Here is a 26,534-nt window from a genome sequence, read left to right as displayed (position 1 = left end):
AAGACTATGTACTCTTGTAAAGATTACTATGGCTTTTTATTGTGAAGTCTAAGGTCACTTACGTAATAAACCTGCTCTACAGGAGCTACATTTCACATGAAGCTCATTAATAATACTATTTTAGGACTGGAGGAATGGCTCAAGTGGTAGAGTGCCTGCCTAGCAAGTGTTTGAACTGCCCTGAGTTCAAACCCCACTACCACTGCCACCCCAAAAAAAGAGCTACAATTAAAAAAAAAATACTATTTTATTGTTGCTTCTTCATACTTTTAACTACTTTGAATGGCTTTAATATCCACTAAAGTCTACAACATTACAAGAAGCAGTCTCTCATCTGAAAAATTAGGGATATTCCATGCATATTACCTCTCTTTAGGATCAAGAAAATGAAACCTAGAACATCAAAAGTTCTATGAAAGATGCAAAATGAATATGCAAAATTATTGTTGTATTTGCTGTAGTTATTTTTTGTTTAAAATCATGCCATATTGAATTATAAACCTCCCAACAATAGTTACCAATTTGGTTTAGTTCTCAATTTGGGTTCTCAACTGCTTTGAACAATTTTTTTAATTTTTTGAATAATATTTTGATAAAATTTAAAATGGACTCTGGCTATTTACTAGTAATATACTGCAAAGACTAAATCAGAATTTTGTTTTTTTCATTTGGCAGGAATTATGTTAATTCTATTTGTTTTATATTTCAGCTTATACACTCTCACAGCTATTAGATTAATAAGAAACACAAAAATTCTGCTATATTCCACTTTTTTAAGATAAAAAGTCTATGGAGGAATATTAAAAGATGCTTTTTGGTGGTAAAAAAGCTAAAAACTCTTTATTTATACTTCAGGACTAGATTTAAGACCATAACTGGAGAGGCTCTGGAATCCTCTTGGGCTTGCTTCAGAATAATCTTTTTCTGACTCAGCATGAAGTGGTCAACTAGAGATTGCAAATAGTGAGTATGCTGATTGAACTCTGAAAATCTGAACATCCAAACACCAATTTGTAACTTAGCGATGGATCTTCCTCATCGTTAATACTTACTGTTGAACTATAGCTGGATGCTGAAAAGGTCATTCTATATGGATAGAACATTGACCTAACAATGACCATTCCTCTCTGCCTTCCTCTCCTTTAACTAAGTTTGGTGCCAGGTCCAGTTTTAATATTAACTCTTTAAGAAAATTTTTTTTGCAGTGGTGGGCCAAATCACTTCTTGACTAGCTTATATGGTTTATAATTTTCATTTTTAGATAGGTTTTCCCTTTCTGATCAAAGTATGATTGCTAATATTCATTTGCCTTTTAATCCTGATATATACTTTACTTCAGGGCATATTTTTGGAATGATAATCTAGGTGTATAATCTAATCAGTAAAATTAATAGGGACAGAGTCAAAGCTGTCCTTTAAAGTCAGGAATTGGTAACAATGCCAATATTAGATTAATTTCTCGTGATATCACATATAAGTGGTACTATAATTCAAGGGCTTAAGATAAAAATTATCAATATATTTTCCATCAGAAGATACTAGATTCTTGGTTGCCTGAATGATTTGTGAAAACCGTTCACCTACTAATGCGATGCCATTATTGAAATTATCTAATAAAATGTCAAAATATTGAATTTTTAAAAACTATTTGATAACACTCCAATCATTAAACATTTAAAATAATTCCTTTAGTGTTCTTTAACCAGATACATTTTTGCTTATTTGATGATAAAAATTAGAAAGAAATTTATTAAGCAAACTAGAATTTCATGAGGAGCAATATGAAACCCATGGAGCATTTAAGAATTTGTAAATTTCATCACAATGAATAAAAGCTGAACTAGCTCACAAAAAAGTAAAATTATTTCAAAACAGTGAGGATGAAATAGTAAACTTCTTCATTCCATCTGCTTTGATTCAACAGCTTTACTAATACTAGCATACTCATTTATATATGGGAGTTTTCTTTTCTTTTTTTTTTTTTTCTGACGGTCCTGGGGTTTAAATTCAGGGCCCTGTGCTTGCTAGGCAGGTGCCCTACCACTTGAGCCTCTCCCCCAACCAATTTTGCTTTAGTTATTTTTCAAATAGGGTCTCATAGATCCTCACCTCGATCCTCCTACTGACGCTTCCTATGTCCTATGATGACAGGCATGCATCACCACACCCAGCTTTTATTGGTTGAGATGGGGTCTTGTGAATTTTGGGGGGAGATGGCTTCAAACCATAATCCTCCCAATCTCCTCCTCTGAAGTAGTTAGGATTACAGACATGAGCCACTGTGCATGGCTTTAAACACAGATTTATTGCAAATGAACTTGTCAAATTGATATTTAACTAGAAGACTGAGATTTTTTTCCCCTTCAAAGACAGTTGTAATCTAGATCAGATCTTTTAAATTTTAAAATATTCAAATCTGTACCTAGCTTTAAGGAAGAGTTTAGCAATGACTCTTCACACATGCAATGGTCAATTAAACACACAGCTATAAACTGCCTTCCAAGAAAAGAAAAAGGTTTTGTTTTGCTTTTTTTTGGCAGTACTGAGGTTTGAACTCAGGGCCTTATGCTTGCTAGGCAGGGACTCTACCATTTGAGTCATGCCCCCAGCTCTATGAAAACAAATTTTTAATTTTAAACTTAAAACTACCTGGTTTCTTGGGGTGCGAAGCTGGAGGAGGATGCATCTTAGCATCTCTGGAAAAGCCATCTAAGTTTCCTTTTATGGCTTCCAAAGCATCATCTCTACTCTTCTCTCCTGTCTAAAGAGACAATAAATATATGTGTATTTCTTCTTTTATCTCTAACTTTGTTTTAAACCCTCCCAAATTAAAAGCACAGCTGTTAATCTACTTTCAATATTCTTACCATTCTAGTGAATTTTCAAAGTCAGAAAGACACTGATAAATATTTTAAAAAGACATAAAATGACACTCCACAGAACATGGAAATATTAAAAGGTTCATCCATAAATACTTTAGGATAGGGCTGTTAGATATTAAGTGTTTTGTGTTCCATTTTATATCACTACATTTAAGATTAATGTTTCCCAAGAAAAAATTACAAGCACTGCATGATAGTAAAAACAAAGTTGAGAAGATAAAGGCTGATACCCTATTCTTGCAAAAACAAGGATCTTTACAGAAAAGAAAAATCTTTCACTTAAGGTAAAGATTTGAGGTAAACCAAATGAAAGGAATCCACTACAGCCTCTCCTTGTGCTGGTGCCTCAGTGATAAAATACAATGAATGAGTGAGAGGAGGCACATTCCAGGGGTTTATGGGGAAGGGAGAGATGGTGAATGTATTACCTTAGGTTTCACACTACTCAGAAGTCTGAGCTTTTGCTTTTGCTCTTCAAACTGGCGTCTTTTTCTTTCTTCTTCTAAGAGTTTTTGCTGCTGTTCAAATCGTTTTCTGAACAAAAAACAATCTAATAAAGATCAGTTCAAGGATCAACTGCTATATTCACCAGTTTCAGAAATACCATCTTGCATTTCTAGAACTATAATCTTCACTCCTAACTTATATCAGTCCATTTCCTCACTACTGTTATTCTAAAATATTTGAAATGAATCTAAACAATTGTTTACTTAAATTATGTACATGTATTTATTTCTTATTTAATTTGCAAGAAGAAACAATCTTTTTTTTTTTTTTTTGGGAGCGGGGTGCTAGGGATCAAACCCAGGGCCTCATACATGCTAGGCAAGCATTTCAACATTTGAGCTACACCTTAGTTCTAGAGGAAATAATCTTTGCATATAAAAGTAATCTTTCATATATTAACAATTTCTTTTTTTAAAGGAAGGACAGGAAGGTAAAACAGGTCCTGCCTGGGGTTGGGTACCAGGGGGAGGGGGAAGGGTATAAAGAAAGTATGGATGTATTTTGTATTCATGTATGAAAATAGAACAATGAAACCTTTTGAAATTGTTCTAAGAAGGGGAGAGGGAGAATGAGGAAGAAAGATAGAGGGGTCAATATAATTCAGATATATTGTTAGCACATATATAAATGTCACAATTATCCCACTGTACAACTATAATATGTTAAAAGAAAACAATCTCAAAAACTAGAGAGGCAGAAAAACATAAAAACATGCTTTGCTTTGTGAATAAAAAAGAATCTTGAAGCCGGTAGAATGGCTCAAGTGGTAAAAATGCCTGCCTAGCAAGTGTGAGACCCTGAGTTCAAACACCAGTACTGGCAAAAAAACAAAAAAAAAAATCTTGAGCTAGGGATGTAGTTCAGTGGTAGGGCACATGCCTAGCTTGTTCAAGGCTCCGGCTTCAATCCCCAGCACCACCAAAATACATTTAGGGCTGAGTATGGTAGTATATGCCTATAAACCCAGCACTAGGGAGGCTGAGGCAAGACAATTGAAAGTTCTAGGACAGCCTGGACTATAGAGAGATTCTGTCTCAAAAAAAAAAACCCCAAAAACAACAGAAGAGAAATTTCCTTGGGAGGGCATTATCTACAGGAGAAAGAGCAATGCTCTAAGAATCAGGGGATCAGTATTTGGATCCACAATTCTCCTGCCTCAACCTCTTGAGCTGCTGTCATCATAGGTGTGTGCCATCATACCTAGCTGGCTCTAAACTTCTAATAAAAGTATTTTAAAGAGCCCAGTCTCAAAATAATAAAAAGTATTATAATGAGTTTTAAATGCAACTTGACTATTTCATCTTAAATCTGTACTACAGATTATGTGACAATCTCTAAATAGCTATTATGTATCTGTTATCCTTCAATACTGGTGGTCTCTTACTGTTGCTCTTCAGCAAACTGCTTCTGCATATCTGGGGTATATTGTGGACCTGGAGGACGCATGCCCAAGAATGGTGCTTGTCCTAGGTAAGGCATTCCTGCTGCTGGCATTGGTCCCATTGGTATCCCTGTCTAGAAGAAATAGAGAAAGGATTAAAAATATGTAATTTTTCTTTTTCATTATTACAAAGTAAAGTCTAACTTGTACACATTCTTTCTTAATATTTTTATTAGTAACCTATACAACACATTATAATAACAAAAGATCCAAAGAACACAGGCTAAAAATGGAAAGCATCTCTAGTTCCTTCACTGCTAATAGTCTGAGAGGAAGTGTGTATATAAAATCCTTCTGGCTGTGTATGGAAGCACACACGGGTATATTCCTGTGAATGCATTAACCCACATGCCTTAAGAAGAGGTATCACATCACATATGTTTCTGTTTCAGCAACAGATAAGAGCCTGGCATATGGTATATTTCATTTCACAAATAAAATCAAACCTGATTCCCAATATATATAAGATAAATATTTTTATTTATTATTTTATTAATATTATTCATTATTCATTTTCACAGACCTGATACTCAAACATCTACAGAAAATGAATTGGATTTAAACAAGAGTAAATGATGCACCAATATAACACTATAAAGTTTACTGATGTGTCCAGAAGTAATACTATAATACAATGACTATCATAAAATCTAGTATTAAAATTATGATCACAACGATAACAGCCAATTCTTACTGAGTACAAGCCTTCTTCCTGAATGTTTCACCTCTGCTTATTTCCTGAAGCCCTCTCACGTGGAGATTGTTGCTTCTACATTTCCTGAACATGACGAATAGTCCTCCTTTCCTCTTCTAAACATTTTCTCCTTTTTCTTTAACAACCTGAATACATTCTAATTTTTTGCCGTGACTTTATCAGTTATTATTGCACCTCGTTCATGTCATCTACTGACCTTCAATTTCCTCAGTCTTCTTTTATCTTTTTTTTTTTGAGACAGGGTCTCACTATGTTCCCCATGCTGGTCTTGAACTCATGATATTCCTGCCTCAGCCTCCTGAGTAGCTGGGAGTACTGGCCTGTGCTGTCATACCTGACCCTCGCTTTTCAACTGAAGACTTCAGAACTTTTTTTCTTCTTCCATTCTACCCCTAAACTGATGTTGGTGACATCAAGAATCACATGGATGAGTCATCTGTAGCCTATTAGGTCTCTGACTTTCTCACCACAGCACCAATTATATCCAACATTCCAACATATTATTTTATCTTCCCATCCCATACTCATATCCTTGATCTATCAGCATCAACTGAATCATCTCCAAACTTTTTAAGTATGCCAACAGTTTACTACCACCTCCTATACTTCCAGTCTCATCTACACCAGAAATTCTTCTCTCATTAACACCTTCCATCTGTTAATTTTACCGCTTTCCCTACTATCCATCATCTTCATCATGGCCTCACTTCTCTTCTTGCTCAGCAGCTGCTCAGCTTGGAGCCCAAGGTTCAATATTAGATAGCTTTGTAAAACATTCTTAAGTATTTTACTTGTCAATTCCTTGGTATGGTATCCTGGTTTCTCTATGATTTCCATTTACTTATTCTGTCTGGTATTTATGCCCTTATGTAGTAGTCCCAATACTGGAGAAGTGATAATCTGTGGCTAGGTCAGAAAAGACTCTGCAGTCCCCTGAAGTCATTTGCTCTGGAGAGGTCCAATAGAAACTCTTCAACTAGAAGTCCACAGAAATGGAGGCCCACAAGATAGCACTGAATTACCAGCCATGTGAGTAGGACCCTTGGAAGCAGACCCTCTAATCTCAGTGAGGCCTTTGCATGAATGTATCCTCAAGCTAACATCTTGACCGAAACCTCATGGAAGACTAAACCAGAACTATCCATCTAAAGCCCAACTTCCGGGACTGTTGAGATATTTGTTGCTATTTTATACTTCTAAGTTTTGGAGTAATCTGTGATATAGCAATACATAACTAATGCAATCATGTTTGGATTTATTAGGCTTCCTGAAATCTGTGCATCAGCATCTTTCAACACTTCAGGAAACTTCTTAGCTATTCTTTTTCTTATCTTCCTCTTTTCCTTCTAGGATTCCAACTAAACACTTATTAGGTCTTTTCTTGTACCTTCAAAATCTTTCACATATTTTCTCTTTTCATTTTGTCTGTATTCTAGACAGTGTCTCCTGGCCATGTTCTTACTAATTCTTTCTCCAGCCATTTCTAATCTGCTGTTAAACCCTCCATAGAATTTTTTTGGTTAATATATTTTTCAATTCTGAAATTGTTTAGATCTGTTGTCACTTTTTAGAATTTGAGTTCAGTGCCCAAAATTTCCACTCTAGCTTTTATTTCTTAGATCATAGAAAATATAGTTACACGGTCTATCCTGTTGATTCCAATAACTCATATTTTAAAGGTCTTTAGAGCACTTGTCTAGTATGTTCAATCCCCTGAACTGCCAAAGGGGTGAAGGGTAGGAGCAAAAAAGAAGAAGGGCACAGTGGTATGTGCTTGTAGTTCTAGATACTTGCAGGCTAAAGCAGGAGATCCTGTGAGCTCAGGTGTTCAGCTTGGGCAATACAGCAAGCACCCCCATCTCAAAAAAATGCAAATTAATTGTAAATTTGTAAATATTATATTAAATTCTTAGATCCTGAGCTGGAGACATGGCTCATGTAGTAGAGCACCTGCCTAGCAAGCGAGAAGCCCTGAGTTCAAATTCCAGTACCAGAAAAAAAATAAAAGCATGTAGTTCTTAGTATATAGACATCCAACAACAAACAATGGCTTTATAAACAATCAACTAAAGAGGCAAGTACCTGCATAGCAATGGGTCCTTGGGACATTTGAGAGCCATAATTCATTCCCATTATGCCTTGCATATTAGGTTGCATGACAGAAACCATAGGAAATCCTTGTTGCTGCATTGGCATAAGGCCTGCTGAAAAACACCAAGGCATTATTAAAGTCAAAGTTTTATTTTAAAGTTTATTTTCTTAAAGTCTTAGTACCTAAATGACTTGTTAATTGAGAGGCTATACATCGTAGTGCAAAAATCACTGGTTCCTGATGAGACAGATTTGAATATGACTTCCATTATTTACTTAGCTGTGTGATCTTGGGCAAACTATAAAACTTCACCTATAAAGTGAAGGTAATAATATATGTTCTACAGACTTGTATGCATATTTTAAAATTGAATAGTATGATCTAATTGAGGTACTCAGCCTTTAATATGACCCCAGTGATTTCTATCTCCTAATACTCATATTGTGGAAATGACAGCATGTAATTCCCAAGGCTAGTTCTTAAAAGACACTATAGCTTCCTCCTTAATCTCCTGGAGCACTTGCTTTGGAGCAAGATACTGCTGCATCATAGGAATACTCAAGCTGCCCTACTGAGAATCTCTGTGGTGAAGAACGAGGGCATCCTGCCAAAAGTCAGCACAAGTTTGCCATCTATGTGAACGAACCATCTGGAAACAGATCTTTTAGCTCCATAAAGCCTTCAGATAACTGCAGTTCCTCAGGACATCTTTACTGAAATAGGACATCTCTACTGAGAGGGTTTAAGCCAGATCCCTCCAGTAAAGCCACTTGTAGATGCCTGACCCACAGACACATTGAGAAATAACATGTTTATTTTTTAAAGTTTTGGGATAATTTGTATTGCAACAGCAGATAACTAACAACAGTTAAGAGCGGGAACTCTGAGAAGTGCCACTTACTAGCTTTGGGATCTTGGTTAACTTAACTTCTTTATGTGCCTTGGCTTCTCACTTGTAAAACTATTTAATGCCTAATATGTCAAAGAAATGTTATTCTTCACTCTCCTTACATTGATAATTGATAAAACATTTACCACAAACACATCAATTAGCAAAGTATATAATGCAATGACCTGAAAACTATGTGAAAGTATCATTTAAACTATTAATTTTCCAAATTTTTCCAATGAAGTATCACCAAGAGCAGAGAAGAGTGAATATACCTGGAGGTTTAATAAATACTAAATGCTTACTATGTGTAAGGCACAGTTCTATATGCTTGGTATGTGACAATAATCCATAAATAAATTAAGCACAAATTTCACTTCTCATTTTACCACATCTTACAGTCATGTTTGTTCTACTAGAAGGATTCCCTCCACCCCAATGCTAGGGTTTACTATTCAGGGCTTTGTGTTTTCTGGGCAAGCATTCTACCACTTGAGCCATATCCCAAGGGTAGGAGGTTTTTTTAAACAAAACTTTCTATTTAAAAAAGTAAAGGTCTAGGAAAGTATCTATCTTGTAGTTTATGTTTACTTTCCAGGTTACTTATGCCTAGCTTAATTTCAGAAGCACAAACATCTACATTTGTAGATTATAACTAATAGAGACAGGTCAGTCATTTATTCATTTATTTAATAATTTATTCAGATATGTGAGGACCTACTCCATGTCAGGCACAATTCTACAGACACAGTAATGAACAAAATTAGGTCTTTGCTCCCATGGAACTTACATTGTATTGGAGGAGACTGATAATTATAAAAAAAAAAAAAACCCTACATGCTAGGTAATGGTAAAGAGATAGGGCAGAAAATAAAAGCAGGATAATGGGGAAGAAGAATCGGGATGGAATGGCTGCTCTTTGATAAGACAGACAAGTTTCTGCCAACAGGTCGGCATGTGAGCAAGGACTGGAAGGAAGTAAAGGAGTAAGTCATACAGATATCTGAAAAGAGTATTTCAGCCAAAGGAATACCAAATGCAAAGACCATGAGGTACTATGGAGCATTAGAATGAACAGATTAAATATAGCCATAGTAAGAAACATTCCCAGCTACTCAGCAGCAGAGATCAGGAGGATCACCATTTGAAGTCAGCCCCAGGCAAATAGTTCATGAGACCCTATCTTGAAAAAACCCAACACAAAACAGGACTGGTAGAGTGGTTCAAGTAATAGAGCACCTGCCTAGCAAGTGTGAGACCGAGTTCAAACCCCAGTGCTGCTAAAAAACAAAAACAAAGGAAGACTGGACAACAGAGTGGAGCAGGTTGAAAATACATTATCAGGGATGGAAGACAAAGTAGAGGAATCTGATCAATCAAAGACAATGAAAAAATATTAAGACTTCTGGAACACCATCAAAAGACCAAACCTATAAATAATGGATACAGAAGGAGGAGAGACATAAACTAAAGGCATACATAACTTACTCAATAACATAACAGCAGAAAGCTTTTTCAATCTCAAGAAAGGGAGGGATATCTGGGTACAGGAGGCTCTCAGGACACCAAACAGGCAGGATCAGAAAAGAAACATCCCTAGACATATCACATTTAAAGCACTAAATATAAAGAACAAAGAAAAAATGTTGAAAGCTGAAAAAGAGAAGCAATAGGTTACACATAAAGGAAAGCCCATCAGAATAATAGCAGATTTCTCAACACAAACCCTAAATTCAAGGAGGGCATGGAATGATATATCTCATGACCACCAAACCAGCACTACAGAAAATACTTAAAAGAAATCCTACACAGAGAAGAAGGTAGATACAACCAGGAAAATGCAAGAAAGAATACACCCCATTAACCAAGTAGATTAGCAAACGAGAAATATGGGAAAAGTAAACATTAGAAAAACAAGAAAACGACTGGAAATATCACACACTGTTCAGTATTAACACTGACCATGAATGGCCTCATTCTCCAATCAAAAGACCTAGAATGGTGAACTGGATTAAAAAGCAAGACCCAACTATTTGTTCCTTACAAGAAATGTATTTCAAGAAAATAAAAAAATAAATAAAAGAAACACATTTCACCGACAAACTCTGGCTTAGAGAAGAAGGGTGGAAAAAGATCTTTCAAGTAAATAGACCCTAAAAGCAGGCAGAAGTAGCTATAGTCCTATCTGATAAAGCAGAGTTCAGACAAAAAGTAGACAGAAGAGACAATGAAGGTCACTACTTTTTTTGGTGGTGGTGGTACTGGGGTGTGGTGGTACAGGGGTACATAGCCTCAGGTTTGCTAGGAAGGCATTCTACCACTTCAGCTACTTCACCAGCCATTTTTTGCATTGGGTATTTTTGGAGATAGGGTTTCTTTTGTTTGTTTGTTTTTGGGGCCCAGGCTGGCCTCTAACCATGACCTTCCTGAGCTCTGTCTCTTGAGTAGCTAGGATTATAAGTGTGAGCCACTGGCGCCCAGCAAAGGTCACACACATTAATAAAGGAAACAATCCATCAAGAAGAAATAGCAATTCTTAACTATATGTGCCAAGGGTCAGTCAAACTTTTGGTTTGGTCAAATTTCTCCATACAATAGAAAGAAAAGGAATGCTAACAAACGCATTGTATGAAGTCGGTATTATACTCATTCCAAAACTGGACAAGGTCACAACAAAAAAGGAGAGTTATAGGCCAATCTCATTAATGAACATAGATGTAAAAATTCCCAATAAAAACTGAATTCAACAACACGTTAAAAATATCATACACCATGATCAAGTCAGTTTCATTTCAGAGATGGAGGAATGATTCAACACACGCAAATCAACAAACGTAATACAACACAGAAAAAGAGTCAAGAACAAAATCACACCATCATCTCAATAAGTGGAGAAAAAGTCTTTGACAAAATTCAACATTCTTTCATGATAAAAGCTCTAAAAAAACTAGGAATAGAAGAAATTTACTTCAACATAATAACCGTTATATGACAAACCTACTGCCAGCATCATACTAAATGGGGAAAAACTGAAACCACTTCCTCTAAAGTCAGGAACAAGACAAGGGTGTTCACTCTCCTGACTTTTATTCAATATAGCTTTGGTAGTAGGCACTTGAGTCACTCCACCAGCCCATCAATATAGCTTTGGAATTCCTAGTCAGAGCAATAAGGCTGGTGGAACAAATAAAAGTGATTCAAATAGGGAGGAAAGAAGTCAAATTATTCCCATTTTCAGATGATATTACCTTATACCTAAAAGACCCTAAAAAAAGACCCCACCAAAAAAACTTTTAGACATCATAACACTTTCAGCAAAGTAGCAGAATATAAAAATACAGAAAATCAGTAGCTTTTCTATATACCAACAACGAACAGACTGAGAAAGAAATCAGGAAAACAATTCCATTCACAACAGCCTCAAAAATATCTAGATATGAGTAAACTTAATGAACTGAAAGACCTCTACAATGAAAATTATAAATCACTGAAGTAAAAAATAGTAGACAACACCAGAAGATGGATCTCCCATCCTCATGGACTAGCAGAATTAATATTGTAAAAATGGCTACACTACCAAAAGCAATCTTTATGTTCAATGCAACACCCATCAAAATTTCAATGACATTCTTCACAGAGATAAAAAGAAATCAGTCCAAAAATATGTACATGGAAGTGCAAAAGACCTCAATTGGCCAGAGCAATCCTGAGCAAAAAGAGCAACACTGAAGGTATCACAATACCTGACTTCAAACTATACTACAAAGCCATAAAATAGAAACAGCATGATACTGGCAAAAAATACAGATAAGAAGATCAATGGAACAGAATAGAAGACACAGAGATGAATCCTTGTAGCTACAGTCACTTAATTTTTGACAAAGGAGCCCATAAGATACATTGGAGAAAAGACAGCCTCTTCAACAAATGGTTAGAAAAACTGGATATCCTCATGTAGAAGACTGCAACTGTATTGCTGTTGCTCACCCTGTACTAGTATCAATTCAAAATGGATCAAAAATCTCAATGTAAACTTTGAAATTACTACAAAAAAATAGAGAAAACACTAGAATACACAGACATGACAATTACTTTCTGAATAGAACTCCAATAGCTCAGCACATAAGAGACAGGATTTACAAATAGGACTGGATCGAACTAAGAAGTTTCTGTATGGCAAAGGAAAGTAGTCTAATGACAACTAGACTGAAAAGATAGATAATAAAGTAGAAGAAAATCTTTGCCAGCTATACATCTGACAAGGCATTAATAAACAGAATATATAGGGAGCTCAAAAAACTAAACTCCTGTAGAATCAGCAACCCAATGAAAAAATGGGCAATGAACTGAACAATTTTCAAAGGAAAAGGTGCAAATGGCCAATAAATACACTGTTGGTGGGAATGTAAATTAGTATAAAAACTATGGAAAGCAGTATGAAGGTTCCTCAAAAAAACCCAAAAAAACCCAAAAACTAAAAATGGAACTATGATCCAGTGATACCACTCCTAGGCATATAACCAAAGGAATGTATGTCAGGATATAATAGTCACTTACAAAATCATGTTCACTGCAGCACTATTCTCAATAGCCAAGCTATGGAAATAGACCATATGCCTTACAACTGTATATAATAAATGGCATATTATTCAGCCATAAAGAAGAATGAAATTATGCTGCTTGCAGGTAAATGGATGGAACTGGAGATTATGTTAAAGTAAGGTGAGCTAGGTTTAGAAAGACAAAGGTCACATGTTTTCTCTCATATGTGGAAGACAGATCCAAAAGATAAACATATACACAAATACAAACATGATTATACATATAGACAGACAGAACAAACATGTGATTGAACATATCTGTAACAGTGGGACTATTTCAGGGACTAAGAAGAGGAAAAGAGAAAGATAGAGTGAATGATATCAAAACCTATTTCATCTGTGTAGGAAGATGGCACAACAAAACAAGCTGAAAGCTGTTAATAGGGGATGGGGAAAGGACAGTAACAGAGGGGGTTAATCTGATTAAAGTACAATATATTCATGGGTGCAAAACCATGCTGAAACCCCTTTGAACAATGAATATACACTTAAAATATGAAGAGGAATATTAAACGGGTCCTATTAAGGGTGGGTGTTAGTGGGAGAGGGAGGGTGAATAGAGAGGTAAAGAAGCATGCACTTTATATACTTGTATGAAAATAGAACAATGAAACCTACTGAAATTGTTTTAAGTGAGGAAGAGGAGGAAAATGAGAGAGAATGATGAGAGGGATGAATCTAACAAGGTACACTGTAAGCATATATGGAAACATGAAAACTGTACAACTAATATATGGTAATAAAAATGAAGTATACGCCACAAAAAGTCATCTTCTCCTGTCTCCTACTCAAGTATTCATGATCTGTGACCATTCCTGCTGTTGGTTTCTTCTCTATGCTTTTAGAAATGATCTACACATAATTTAAAGTCTTCAAATGATCAAGTTCATTCTAACATACTTTATTTAACAAAGCCCTCCAAAAAAAATCCAAATTTCAGAAGAAAAATATCAGGCACCGTTTGGTATCTCTTCTTACTCATTTTGTTCCATATGTAAATTTTTACTTGAAAGTTTATAAAAATGCAAAACAATAAATCACACATGGTAATGAACACTAACTCTACAACACCTTCTTAAAGAACAAAAGATCTCAAACCACTTACTCTGAATATGGGATGCATTTAATTACAGACAGCTTGAATAATATGTAAACATAAACTCAATGAAAAGAATACAACTGACCTTTGGAAAAAATTTACCTGAAACTCAACCTGCACCATTGATTACAAATGGAGACAAAGCCAGTGCAAGCTACTAACCACTTGCTACTGAACCTCTTTTTATCTTTCGTCTCTATTGGTGACCTAGGAGTCTCTGTTTCTCTAGCAAGTCTACCATAACCAATCAACAATGACTTTGTGAGAAGGGCCAGTTTTCAGAAGTAGCTTGGTGTTGAGGGGGTGGAGGGGACTATTTTGCCGAGGGAGAAACGAGCAGAAAGAATCAAGAGAAGGGTAGGTATCAATGATTTGTCCCACTGAGCTGCACAGCAGCATGGGCCAAGTTTATATCCTTTCACTACTGTTTCCTTAAAGACAGAGCGAGAATTGACATTGGTAGGCCCTGATTCTCAAACCAAAGAAAAGAGGGTATACCCATTAGGGAAATTTCTAGGAATAAAACTGAGAATTAAATAGTTTAAATGAGAATGTTATCTCTTTTATGAACAAGAGTGTAAGACTGTGTCATACAGAGAAAACATGACAGTTTAAAATACTAAAGAGATTCATTTATTCACTCAACAAATGTCTACAGGAAATTTATGTTCCAACAACGTGCTGGGTGCTGGAGATACTGATTAGTGTAAGACAGATGTGGCTCCTGTCCTATTGTACTAACAATCTAGGAAAAGATTAAAGAGAAGAACAATGTCATTAGAGAATTATAGCTCAATACTCTTGTCCTAAAAGTCTCCATCTCTGAGGCTAAATAACAACCTACCAACATAATGCTTAAGAAAGTTTAGAAGGAGTAAAAAGTAATCTTCATTATTCCCATCAAACAACTCATGAGAAATTTTAAGAGCAGCTACCACATAGTTTTAAGACTGCAATACAACTTATTTCCTGTTTACCATCTTATCCTAGGTTTAGAAACATAATGAAAAATAAAAGCTCAAAACATAAATTTTCAGGCTGGGATGCAGCTCAGTAGAATCCTTCCCTAGCATGCATGAGACCCTGCGTCTGATCCCCAGCATGGCCCAAACAAAACAAAACAACCTTAAGGTTTCACATACCTTGAGGGGGCCTTATTCCACCTGCTACAGGAAACATGAAGCTGAAAACAGAATAAAAATACATGATGATCTTCCTAAGTACAAAAATTTCAAACAAAACATGATGTAATTCCATTTTTGAGATAGGGTCTTACTATTTAGCCCAGGCTGGTCTTGAACTTGCTTATGTAGCCAAGACTGGCCTAGAATTTGTAATCCTCCTGCCTCTACTTCCTGAGTATTGGGATTACAGGCAGACACTCCCATGCCCAGGAAAGTATATAATTCTTTATATGAATAAAAGAATCACAGACAGGGCCTGGGTCTCTTCAGAAGTATGATGCTCAATTAACCAATATGAATACAGATTGAACATCTCATAAGATGTATGAGAATTAGCATGTTAGTATAGAGTGAAGTATTTTGAAATAGAAGACAGAAGACCCTGAAACTATTCCTAGCTGTGCCACTGTGTGACCTCCCTAGATTCCAATTTCTCCATCCATCAAATGAGAGGGTTGGATTTATTTCCATTTAGTGAACATTTATTAAGTGTGTACTATACGAAAGCATTAGAGCAACTTACAATCTGGAAGACACAGATGCAGGCAAATAATTATACCACAGGATAAATGTGTTAACTGCTTTAAGTGAGGTCCAAAATACTAACAGAGAAGAATTAATTTTAATGGGCTACATCTTGGGAAGATTTGTTGCGGTAGCTGCTGAGCTAAATCTTAAAAGAAAAAGAAGGGTACACTATATAGTTCGGGCAAAATCTCCAAGACAAGAGATGCAGGGACTTTTATCAAAATGATTTAAGATTAAACAGACAATTAAAAAGCAGCCAGGGTTGGAAAGGACTTTTAAAATATTTATTTATTGGTGGTACAGGAGTTTGAGGCATGATCATGAGGCAGGTGCTCTTCCAACTCAGCCACATCTCCCAGTCCTTTCAGCTCTGGTTAGTTTGGAGATAGGATCTCCCTTTTCACCCAGGTTGGCCTGGACCATAATCCTATTTTATGCTTCTCACTGCAGCTGGGATGACAGGTATGCACCACTGCACCCAGCTATTGGAAGAGATGGGGTCTCATGAACTTTTTACCCTGGCTGGCTTCTAACCACCATCCTCCCAATCTCAGTTTTCCAAGTAGCTAGGATTACAGGCATGAGCCACCAGCACTTGGCTTTAATTTATTTTGAATACATGATGTTCAAGGTTTTTGGTAGTAAAATAAACGTAACAGAAAATATTATCATTTTAATCATTTTAGGGGGTTCTTTTTAATTTTTGATTTATCATACATTTACAACACAAGAGGATTTCACTGTGATAATTCCATATATGCACAGTGTACCTTGAACAAGTTCACTCCCTCCACTGTATTCCCATTCTTCCTCTCCTTCTTCCCCCCTTTCAGTGTTAGATTGGGTTCATTATGCTGTCTTATGTGTATGTATATATTTGTGTGCATACATATATACAGTGTACTTCCATCCTCTTCACCCCTCAGTATCCTTTCCTTTCCCCTTCCCCAGACAGCCCCCCCATTTACATTCATGCCCCGTTATTATTATCACCATTTTAGGTTTAGGTTCCAAAAATGAGTGAGAACATGTGCTATTTGGCCTTTTGAACTTGGCTTATTCAGCGTGATCTCCAGTTCCATCCATTTTCTTGCAAATGACATAACTTCACTTTTCTTTTCTTGTGGTACTGGGCTGATTTCACAGTTTTTAGCTATTGTGAAGAGAACTGCAATAAACATGGGTATGCAGGTATTTCTTTTGTACACTGATCTACACTTCTTTGGGTTATATGCCCAGGAATGGCATGGTAGTGACTATTTTTAATTTTTTGAGGAACCTCCATACTGATTACATTCCCACCAACAGTGTATGAAGGTTCCTTCTTTCCCTGCATCCCTGGCTAGCATCTGTTGTTTTCTTGATGATGGTTAATCTGACTGGAGTGAGATGGAATCTCAAGTGTAGTTTTGATTTACATATCCTTTATTGTTAAGGATGTTGAACATTGCTTATGTATTTATTAGCCATTTATATTTCTTCTTCTGAGGACTCTGCCCAATTCATTTGCCCATTTATTAAATCTGTTCTTTTTAGTTTTTTGAGCTTTTTGTATATAATGGACATTAGTCCCTTATCTGCTGAATAGGTGGCAAAGACTTTCTCCCATTCTATGTGTTGTCTCTTGATTCTGGTAACTGTTTTGATGTGAAGAAAAATTTTAATTTAATGCAGTATCATTTGTCAAGTCTTGTTCTTATTTGCTGGGCAAATGGAGTCCTATTCAGAAAATAATTACCTGTGCCTGTATCTTCCAGAGTTTTCCCTATAGTCAGTTCAGTGTTTCAGGATTTACATTTAGATCTTTGATCCGTTAAGAGTTGACTTTTGAATAGGCTGAGACAAGGTCTAGTTTCAGTCTTCTGCACGTAGATAGCCAATTTTCCCAACACTATTTTTTTTTTTGGTGGTACTGGGGTTTGAACTCAGGGCTTCAGGCTTGCTAGGCAGGCACTCTACCACTTGGCTTGCTAGGCAGGCACTCTACCACTTGAGCCACTCCACCAGCCCTGTTTTTGTGTGTGTTATTTTCAAGATAGGGTCTCATGAACTACTTGCTTGGGCTGGCTTCGAACCATGAGCCTCCTGATCTCTGCCTCTTGAGCAGCTAGGACTACAGGTGAGAGCTGCTGGTGCCAGGTCATTAATCAGTTTTTAAGTGTATAATTCAGTGGCATTAAGCACATTCATAATGTTGTTCCATTACCACCACTATCCATTTCCAGAACTTCTTTCACCCCAAACAAAAATCTGTTTTCATTAAACAATAAATTTACATTATTACATCCTCTTACCCCCAGCCCTACTACTCTACTTTTTGTCTCTACAAATTTCATATAGAATCATACAGTACATGTGCTTGGGTATCTGGCTTATTTCACATAGGTCAACAGTTTCAAGGTTCATCCATATTGCATCATTATTAAAATTTTGGCAATTTTTATATACTCCATTGTGGGAATACAGCATTTTTGTTTATCCATTCTTCTCTTGATGAGCCCTTGAGTTCTTTCTGCCTTTTGGCTGATGTGGTTAACATTGCCGTGGCCATTGTTGTACAAGTACCTAAAGCCTCTTTCAATTCTTTTGGATATGTATCTAGGGGTGGCATTGCTAAGTCACATGGTAATTCTGGGTGTGCTTGTTGAAAAACCACCAAACTGTTTTCTACAGTGGCTGCACGCACCATTTTACATTCCTACCAGCAATGCATAGGATTCCATTTTCCGCATCCTCCACACTTTTTTCTTTTTTGATGATTGGATGATAGCCATCCTGGTGAGAATGGTTTTGATCTGATTTCCTTAACATCAGAGGTTTTGAGTAGAAGAATGATATGATCATCAATGTGTTTTAGGATATTACTCTGGTAACAGCATATGACAGAGAAGACTTTTAAAGTAAGAAACTGTCACAATGGCTGGACATGGTGCCACATATCTGTAATCCCAGCTACTCATGAGGAGGGCAGGAGGATTGATTTTGAGGCTAGCCTGGGCAAAGTTAGGGAGACCCTGCCTTAAAAACAAACTGAAAACAGAAGGGCTGGGGGCATGGCTTAAGTGGTAGAGTACTTGCCTAGCATGCATAAGACTCTAGGTCCAATCCCCAGTAACAGGAGGAAAAAAAAGACCATAAGGATAATCTTGGTAAGAGGTGAAAAGGATCATAACTAAAGTAGAAAGGACAGAAAAGAAACAGTGAATGAAAGACATTTAAAAAGAAAGAATCAATAGCACTTGGCAGCTGTCAGGATAGTGAACAACAGTAGAAAAGCAGAGAGAGTTGAAAACACTGAGTCATCCTCAAGGATGGGGTTGCTGTTCACTGGACATGGGAACCCTGTGTGAGTAGGTCTGGGGAGGCAGGAGGTAGGTGGTAGGAGTGTGTCCATGAAGAGCAACCTAGCAAGCAAACAGAAAAGTAACTCAAACACAGGAGAAAGATCCAGATAAATCTAGTGAGAAATATGGTGAGCCAGAAAAATCTTTAAATAATGGTTTAAAAATTAAGCACTGGGCTGGGGGGCTTAACTCAATTGGTAGAGTGCCTGTCTAGTAAACGTGAAGCCCTAAGTCTGAACCCCAGGACCACCAAAAAAAATAGCCAAGGGAATGTGCATATCCATCAAGAAGATAACTAAGGACAACCCTGGAGAATTCTCACAAGAAAAGAATGGCCATTGAGAACCAAAGGAGGGGCGGGGAAGGCGGTATTCTTCTGGCTGGGCTGTGGACGCTGAAGGACACCCACTGTAGAATTTGTGACTTTGGCAAAGGTTGAGACCATGGCAGGCCCAGAAAGTGATGCCCAATTCCAGTTCACTGGTGTTAAAAAGTATTTCAACTCATATATTCTCGCAGGTAGAATGAACTGTGTACTGGTCACTTATGGAGGCATTGCTTTGATGATCTTATACTTCACATTAAGGTCTAAAAAAACTCCAGCTGTGACAGCAACATAAATGGATTCTAAAATGCCTGATCTCATCTGTTAAGTACTCATGGTTGGAGAAACTAATGTTAACTCATCTTCTAATACTCAATTTGTACAATAAATTATGAACCTGGAAAAAAAAAAAAGAACCAAAGGAATAGCTTATAACTCAGGAAGGGCAGTACTTTCAAGAAAGTAGTTATGAGTGTTTTTGGTGGTACTGGGGTTTAAACTCAGAGCCTCAAATTTGCTAGGCAAGCGCTCCACCACTTGAGCCACTCCACCAATTCCTTTACTAGTGTTCAATACTATAGAAAGCTTGTCAGAATGAGGATGAAGAAAAAAAAATCATTGCTTTGATCTTTGAGCAGTTTCAAAAGAGGGAAAGAAGACATCTATAGGGAGAAAGATTTAGAAGTCAAAAAGATATACTTAGTGACTGAAAATAAGAGTTTTTGAAGGAATGGGATTAACATAACGAGGAACAAAGGGATCTGCTTTGAAGAAGAAGTGGGACTTCATTCTTTCAGATTGAGGGAAAGAAAAAAGGGACAAATCAAGGAAGAAAAACCCATGAGTGAGAAAGTTTCTTAATTTGGAAGTCAAAGATCTGAAGGGGGGTTTCTAGACAGTCTTTCAAAGATTCTACTGAAATCTGGAAATTATATGACAATTTTTTTTTTTTTTTTTTGTGACTGGAGTTTGAACTCAAGTCCTCATGCTTGCTAGGCAGGCGCTCTACCAATTGAGCCACTCCACCAGCTGCATGACAAATTTGTGCCCTTACATTTTTCTACTACACAAGTTCCTTGTCCCCAAGAAAAGGGTTAAAAACTAAACTTTAAAATTTTTATCTCTAAAATGTTTTAGTTTAAAAAAAAATTTACAAAGTGGTTTACAGAATTCCAGTTGTACATCCACCTAGTTGTATGTTACTTGAAGAGCGTCTGAATCACTGGCAAATTCCACTGACAAGCAGGCCTGCACTCAAGAAGAGGCCTGAAGAGAAAACAACTTTTCTGAATCACACACAAGATATAATAACTAAGTTACATGCTAACTATTTGGTTGTTTATTTTTTGATATAAGACCTTGCTATTTTGTCCAAGCTGGCCTCGAACTCCTGGGCTCAAATGATTTTCTTGCCTCAGCCTGAGTAGCTAGAACTACAGGTATGTACCACCATGCCTAGCTCTGTTAAACAGGATAAAAGTTTTTTGTTTGTTTTTTATTTTTTTGGGCCGTACTGAGACTTGAACTCTAAATTCTACCACTTGAGCAATGCCCCTAGTACTTTTTGCTTTTTAGTAATTTTTCACATAGGATCTTATGGTTTTTTGTCTGGGCTGGCCTCAGACTGTGGTCCTCCCAACTATGCCTCCAGGGTAGCTGAAAACAAGTGTGCACCACCACATCCGGCCCTTGAATATAAAGTTTAAATCAAAGGTAAATTTAGCAGCACTCTGTTTTTTAAAGCTATTACTGATATCCTAAGATATGACTTTTCAAAATCAGCCTTAAAGATTAAAGTTACCAGTATGGGTTAGTGGCTCAGAAGAACTAGAAACTTGAGTTACATCCTCTTTTTTCCATCTATGTCATAAAGTAACTGTGAAGCTCTGTGTAATCTCTTTCACCACTCTGCTTTCCCCTCTGACAGTAAGGACACAAAACTGAAAATTTATCATGGTTCCAACTAAGACAACCACACAAACAAAAATACATCTTAGCAATGTATAAATGTTACTTAAAAAATAAAACAAATAGGGCTGGGTGTATAGCTCAAGTGGTAGAGCCCTTGTCTAATAAGCACGAAGTCCTGGGTTCAATCCTCAGCACCTTCAAAACAAAAACAAGATGAAGAACACTACTGATGAACATGACTTACTCTAGTAAAAACTTTAGCAACTCAAACTGCCTAATGGCCTTTGTATCATTCACATGACTCTGAAATGTTTAGACAACTAGTATCAACGTGCTTAAACACTGACTAGTCAAGCAGCAAAGTAAGATGTTGGTAAGATAGTGAAAGTAAAGAACTGGGCAGCAAGGTATTTAATAATTTGGTTTCAAAGACAAAAGCTTTTTTTTCCCCCATTGTACTGGGATTTGAACTCAGGGACTCATGGTTGCTAGACAGGTGCTCTACCACTTGAGCCACTCCACCAGCCCTTTTTTGTGTTGAGTATTTTTGAGACAGAGTCTCAAACCGGGCTGGATTCAAACCGAGATCCTCCTGATCTCTACCTCCTGAGTATCTAGGACTACAGGCGTGAGCCACCAGCACCTGGCTTTAAGGGTAAAAGCTTCTGAAGTTAACTCATGTATTGAATACTAATTCACATGTTGATGAAGTCTCAGTATGAAAGCTGACCTGTGAGCTCTACTTGCTATCAGCCTTTACTTGTCAGACCTGGACTCCTAAATAAAAACTTCCTAATTGATTGCTCCACTTCTAGACTCTGGTTTCTTTTTTCTTTTTTTTTTTTTGCACTCAGAGGCTCACGCTTCCTTGGCAGGTGCTCTACCTCTTAAGTCACATCTCTAGCATCTTTTACTTTAGCACTTTATTTTCCAGATAGGGTCTAGTTTATATCCTCCTACCTATGACCTTGCACATAGCTGGGATGACAGTCAAGTACCAAAACACTGGTTTAATGATTGAGGAGATGGGGTTTCACTAGTTTTTGCCTGGGGTGGCCTTAAATTGTGATAATCCCCATCTCCAACCCCCAAACAGCTGGGAATACAGACTTGAGCCACCTCAACAGGCTGACTCTGGTTTCTAATGAAACACAGGTGAAATGGATCATTTAATAATGATGTTTTAGGAAGATGTACACCTGGGCTTAAACTATGTCATGATTCCCCTGTAAACTGAAATTCCTTTAGTTTAGCCTCATAACCTTCTCCAGTTTTGGCACAATTTTCTTTCTTCAGTTTTATCTTACAAAACTCTTTTCTCAAATCAATACCAGTCAATGGGACACTGCAGGTACATTGTTCCCTACAATGTTTGCTAGGCTTTCCCACTTCTATGACAATCTCTTGACTCCTTCCTTTTTTTCCAATTGGTCCCACTGAAATACAATTTCTTTGCTTTCAGGATAGGTGTGATCCAGAAATATTTATAGAATTTTTAAATGGGCCAGAATGGGCTAGAAGCAGTGGAGGATAAAAGATTAGGAAGCCCTCAAAGAACCGGTAACAGAGCAGGAAAAAACAGACTGCTTATTTTGTACACTTTTCAAGTATGGGGGCCATATGTTGGATTATCTTTTGACTTCATTAGAGCATTAAGAACAGTTCCTTAGCAGGGTGTGGTGGTGAATACCTATAATTCCAGCACTCAAGAGGCTGAGAGATGAGGGTCTCAGGTTCAGGCCAGCCTGGGCTATATAGTGGGACCTCCATCTGAGAAAAAAAAAAAAAAACAAACAAACCCCAAAACAAAAATAAAAACATAGTGCCTTACATATGTAGATACTGAACAACTACCAATTGAATGCCTGCAGATGAATCTAGATCTTTCATCTTTTTTTCTGTCTTACTTGGTTTTATAAAAATTATTTTTCTCATCTCTTGAGCAAATTCTGCTCTTTATACACCTCTACCATTTATTCTAAGGTGGCCCATTCAGGATCCTAATCAAAAGGTGGCTAATATTAATGTGGCAAAATGTCATTGTTTTTGCCGAGTCTCTTATGAAAATTAAGTATCTAAGAAACAGTATCTAAGAAGAGAGAAGTATCTAAGAAACATCATCAGTTCTAGTTCATGAATTTTCTCTATTAAAAAGCTTAGAAAGAGGAATGGAGGCATGGTTTAAGCGGCAGAGCACCTGCTTTGCAATAGCGAAACCCTGGTCCTTCCCCCTCCCACCCCCCAAAAAAACCAGCAAAGATAGTTACTTGCCAGGTGGAGGTCAGAGGACTACAGTTCAAGGCCAGCTCTGGCAAAAAGTTTGCAAGACCCCATCTCAACCAATAAAAGATGGACATGGTGGCTCACAACTGTCATCCTAGCTACACAAGCAGTATAAGTAGAAGGATGGCAGTTGAGGCGGCTCTGGCATAAATTCACAACCTATTTGAAAAATAACTATAGAAGGCTCAAGGGGTATGTGCCTGCTTAGCAAGTGCTAGGCCCTAGGTTCAAATTCCAGACCCACCAAGAAAATCTTAGAGAGGTTGCTTGTTTTTCTGTTTTCTAAAATATACTTAGGGTACCATGTTAGTTTCCTTATAAAACAACCTCAGTGCTTACCACTGCTTTTCAAAAACCATAATATTCTTTCTTTATTAAGTACAGTTTCTCAGTCTCGCAAAGTTCCCAATATATGTAACATACTTACCAAAAACTTTTCAAAATAAGGTTCACTTAAACCACATTTCTCTCCCAAGTATCCTCTTGAATTTGAGAATGTAGATGCTATTACATTTATATAGAGAAAATTTTAAATCAATGGTTCTAATTTTTATCAAAATTTAGGCCATAGGGCTGGGATGTAGCTCGGTGGTACAGCGCTTTCCTAGCATGCGTGAGACCCTGGGTTCGATCCTAGCACCAAAAAAAGAAAAGAAAAAAAAAAAAAAAACCTCTCCCCAAAATTCAGGCCATATTCAGAAAAAAATCTAAATGGACCAATGGTTTTAACATTATAAACCAAAGTGACTAGTGCTCTCAATTTTCTGTTTGAAGTCCTTCCCACCCAATTAAAAGAGATTAAATAAAATTTTGGGCCTAGAGTACCAAATACTTTCAAGTTTATCTCTTTCTACAAGATATAACGTGGTGACATTATTAATCATATACTTGATAAAATTAATGCCACTCAGGAATATTTTAGAAACTGTCATCTTATATAAAAAATATTACATATTTTTCTTCTGCAGCCAGAAACTGATTTAAACAAGCTGTTCATGAAAAACTTTAATAATAAACAGTGAAGAGAACAAAGGAGGAAGCAAAACATTTAAAGTCAAAAGATGAGTAGAGGAAATAAAAAATGGGGCCACACACAGATGGTTCACCTGACTGCTCTTTTGTCCTAGTGTGTATAAGCACTTGTAAAAGGTGGCAACTTTAAGATCTTAAATTTTTATAGTGTTCATGACTCCAAAATTTGGGGCTGGTGGAGTGGCTCAAGTGGTAGAGTGCCTGTCTAGCAAGCGTGAGAGGTCCTAACTTCTAAACTCCAGTACCACCTCCTCCCCCCAAAAAACCAACAAAATTAAGCTACACATTAAAAAATGTCTTAACACTTTGTTTATCCAAAGATAATTTAGGTTACTGAAGATAAAAAAAAAACAAAACTAAACTAATTTTACCTCCAAATGTGTGTGCAGAATGTTAACTAATTAAACAAAATCAGACTATAGAAGTGATTATAGAAATGACAATGAACTTGTCAAGTTGCAAATATACATCTCTATTATTCTTCTCGGTATAAGAACCACAGGTTTATATGACGAAGGACAGATTTTGTTTTTTAAAGGGCTAAGTAAAAATCCGGAAGCTTTGTTGGATTAAAAGCATAACTGCCGTTCATCAGTGATTCTCCATATTTTTCAATACCTTTTTAAAAAGCAGACAGATCTTACAGTTTGTAAGACTGTAGCTCTGTCTATAAGACAAGAGCTCTATCACAAGACAATCACTAATGCAAATGTCTTCAGATTTTCCTGTTTGTCGCACGTTTAGAAAACAGAAAAGACAGGACAGGGCACTGTAAAAGAAGAAAGGACAAACCCTGCGGCCCGCATCCATCTCGGGAACTGTGTGTGCAGGTTTTCCACACCTCCCCTGCAACACCCTTGGCAAGCCCAGAAAGCCGCGCAGCTTCCCGCCCGCTCCCGCCCTGCCACCCAGGCAGCAGGTGGCTCGGAGCTTGGAGTACAGGCGCCCGGCGCCCGGGCCCCTCCGGAGGCCCCGTAGAGAACGGACGCCTCTTCTTCCATAACCCAGTTCAAAGGAAAAGGGTCTGCATTCGCGAAAACCGCCATAACCGCCGAGGTCGACCCCGCGGTGGAGATGCGGGTGCTCCGACCCTGCTCTTCGCACCCACCTGCCTCCCCCGGGGGCCCCCGCTCCGGCGCCCGCGGCCCCGCCGCCGCCAGTTCCCGTTCCCGGTCGCAGCGCCATCTTGCTCCGGGCCCGCTGCCGCCGCCACCACCGCCACCGGCGCCACCGGGCCAGCAGCTGTCGGACGAAGGCAGGCACTTCCGGGGCAAACGCCGGGCCCCACCTCGCCGCAGCCCGGGCCTGGGGGCGGGGCCGCACGACCACGTGACCCCTCATCACGTGACCCGTCAGCAATGGGGGGTCTCCAGGTCCTAAGCTGTCTCCTGAGCTGGTCCTCAGAGCGAGCTGACTCACTTTTTGGCGAGGCGGCCGGAAGGCCCAGCTGGTGGCGGAATGGCGATGTGCCATTCCTTTGCAAACGCACATCTCAGTGTTAACAATAAATTGAATACTAATTTTGAAACTGGATGATGGGTACTTTCACACATCGAGTAGATAGGCCCTGTATGGCTCTTTTGATAGCTTCACAGCGCTGGTTAGTAATTAACTCTCTTTATTCTTTCCCTGATACTATACTGCTGCTTTTTCGCATGTATCTCAGACGCTAAAGGTGTTTAAACTTTAGTTTAGTAAACC

General features: G+C 37.7%; 1 protein-coding gene and 1 pseudogene across 20 annotated transcripts in view; one reads left to right on the top strand and one right to left on the bottom strand.

Moving 5' to 3' along the window:
* Synrg (synergin gamma) overlaps positions 1 to 26,321 on the bottom strand; it is an 89,061-nt gene extending 62,740 nt beyond the window's left edge. For 15 of the 20 annotated variants that reach the window (XR_002213280.2, XR_012438666.1, XM_020178918.2 and 12 more), the window contains exons 1-6: positions 25,942 to 26,321; positions 15,369 to 15,409; positions 7,628 to 7,749; positions 4,774 to 4,904; positions 3,311 to 3,416; positions 2,650 to 2,761 (exon numbers count right to left, since the gene is read on the bottom strand). Coding sequence is in view for 18 of the 20 variants with exons in the window: in XM_020178918.2 (XP_020034507.2) it covers positions 2,650 to 2,761; positions 3,311 to 3,416; positions 4,774 to 4,904; positions 7,628 to 7,749; positions 15,369 to 15,409; positions 25,942 to 26,306 (877 nt within the window). In the remaining 2 variants the exon portion in view is untranslated. The remainder of the gene's footprint in view (positions 1 to 2,649; positions 2,762 to 3,310; positions 3,417 to 4,773; positions 4,905 to 7,627; positions 7,750 to 15,368; positions 15,410 to 25,941) is intronic. The other 5 variants (XM_020178919.2, XM_074046294.1, XM_074046300.1 and 2 more) reach the window with 1 other exon arrangement.
* Positions 19,643 to 19,902, top strand: LOC141413782 (ATP synthase F(0) complex subunit k, mitochondrial pseudogene; annotated as a pseudogene).
* Positions 26,322 to 26,534: the final 213 nt, after the last annotated feature.

Source organism: Castor canadensis, chromosome 11 (genome assembly GCF_047511655.1).
Source record: "Castor canadensis chromosome 11, mCasCan1.hap1v2, whole genome shotgun sequence".
In the NCBI taxonomy this organism is placed as follows: domain Eukaryota; kingdom Metazoa; phylum Chordata; class Mammalia; order Rodentia; family Castoridae; genus Castor; species Castor canadensis.
The sequence above is the reverse complement of the archived record's forward strand: the minus strand, read 5'-3'. Positions and strand labels throughout refer to the sequence as shown.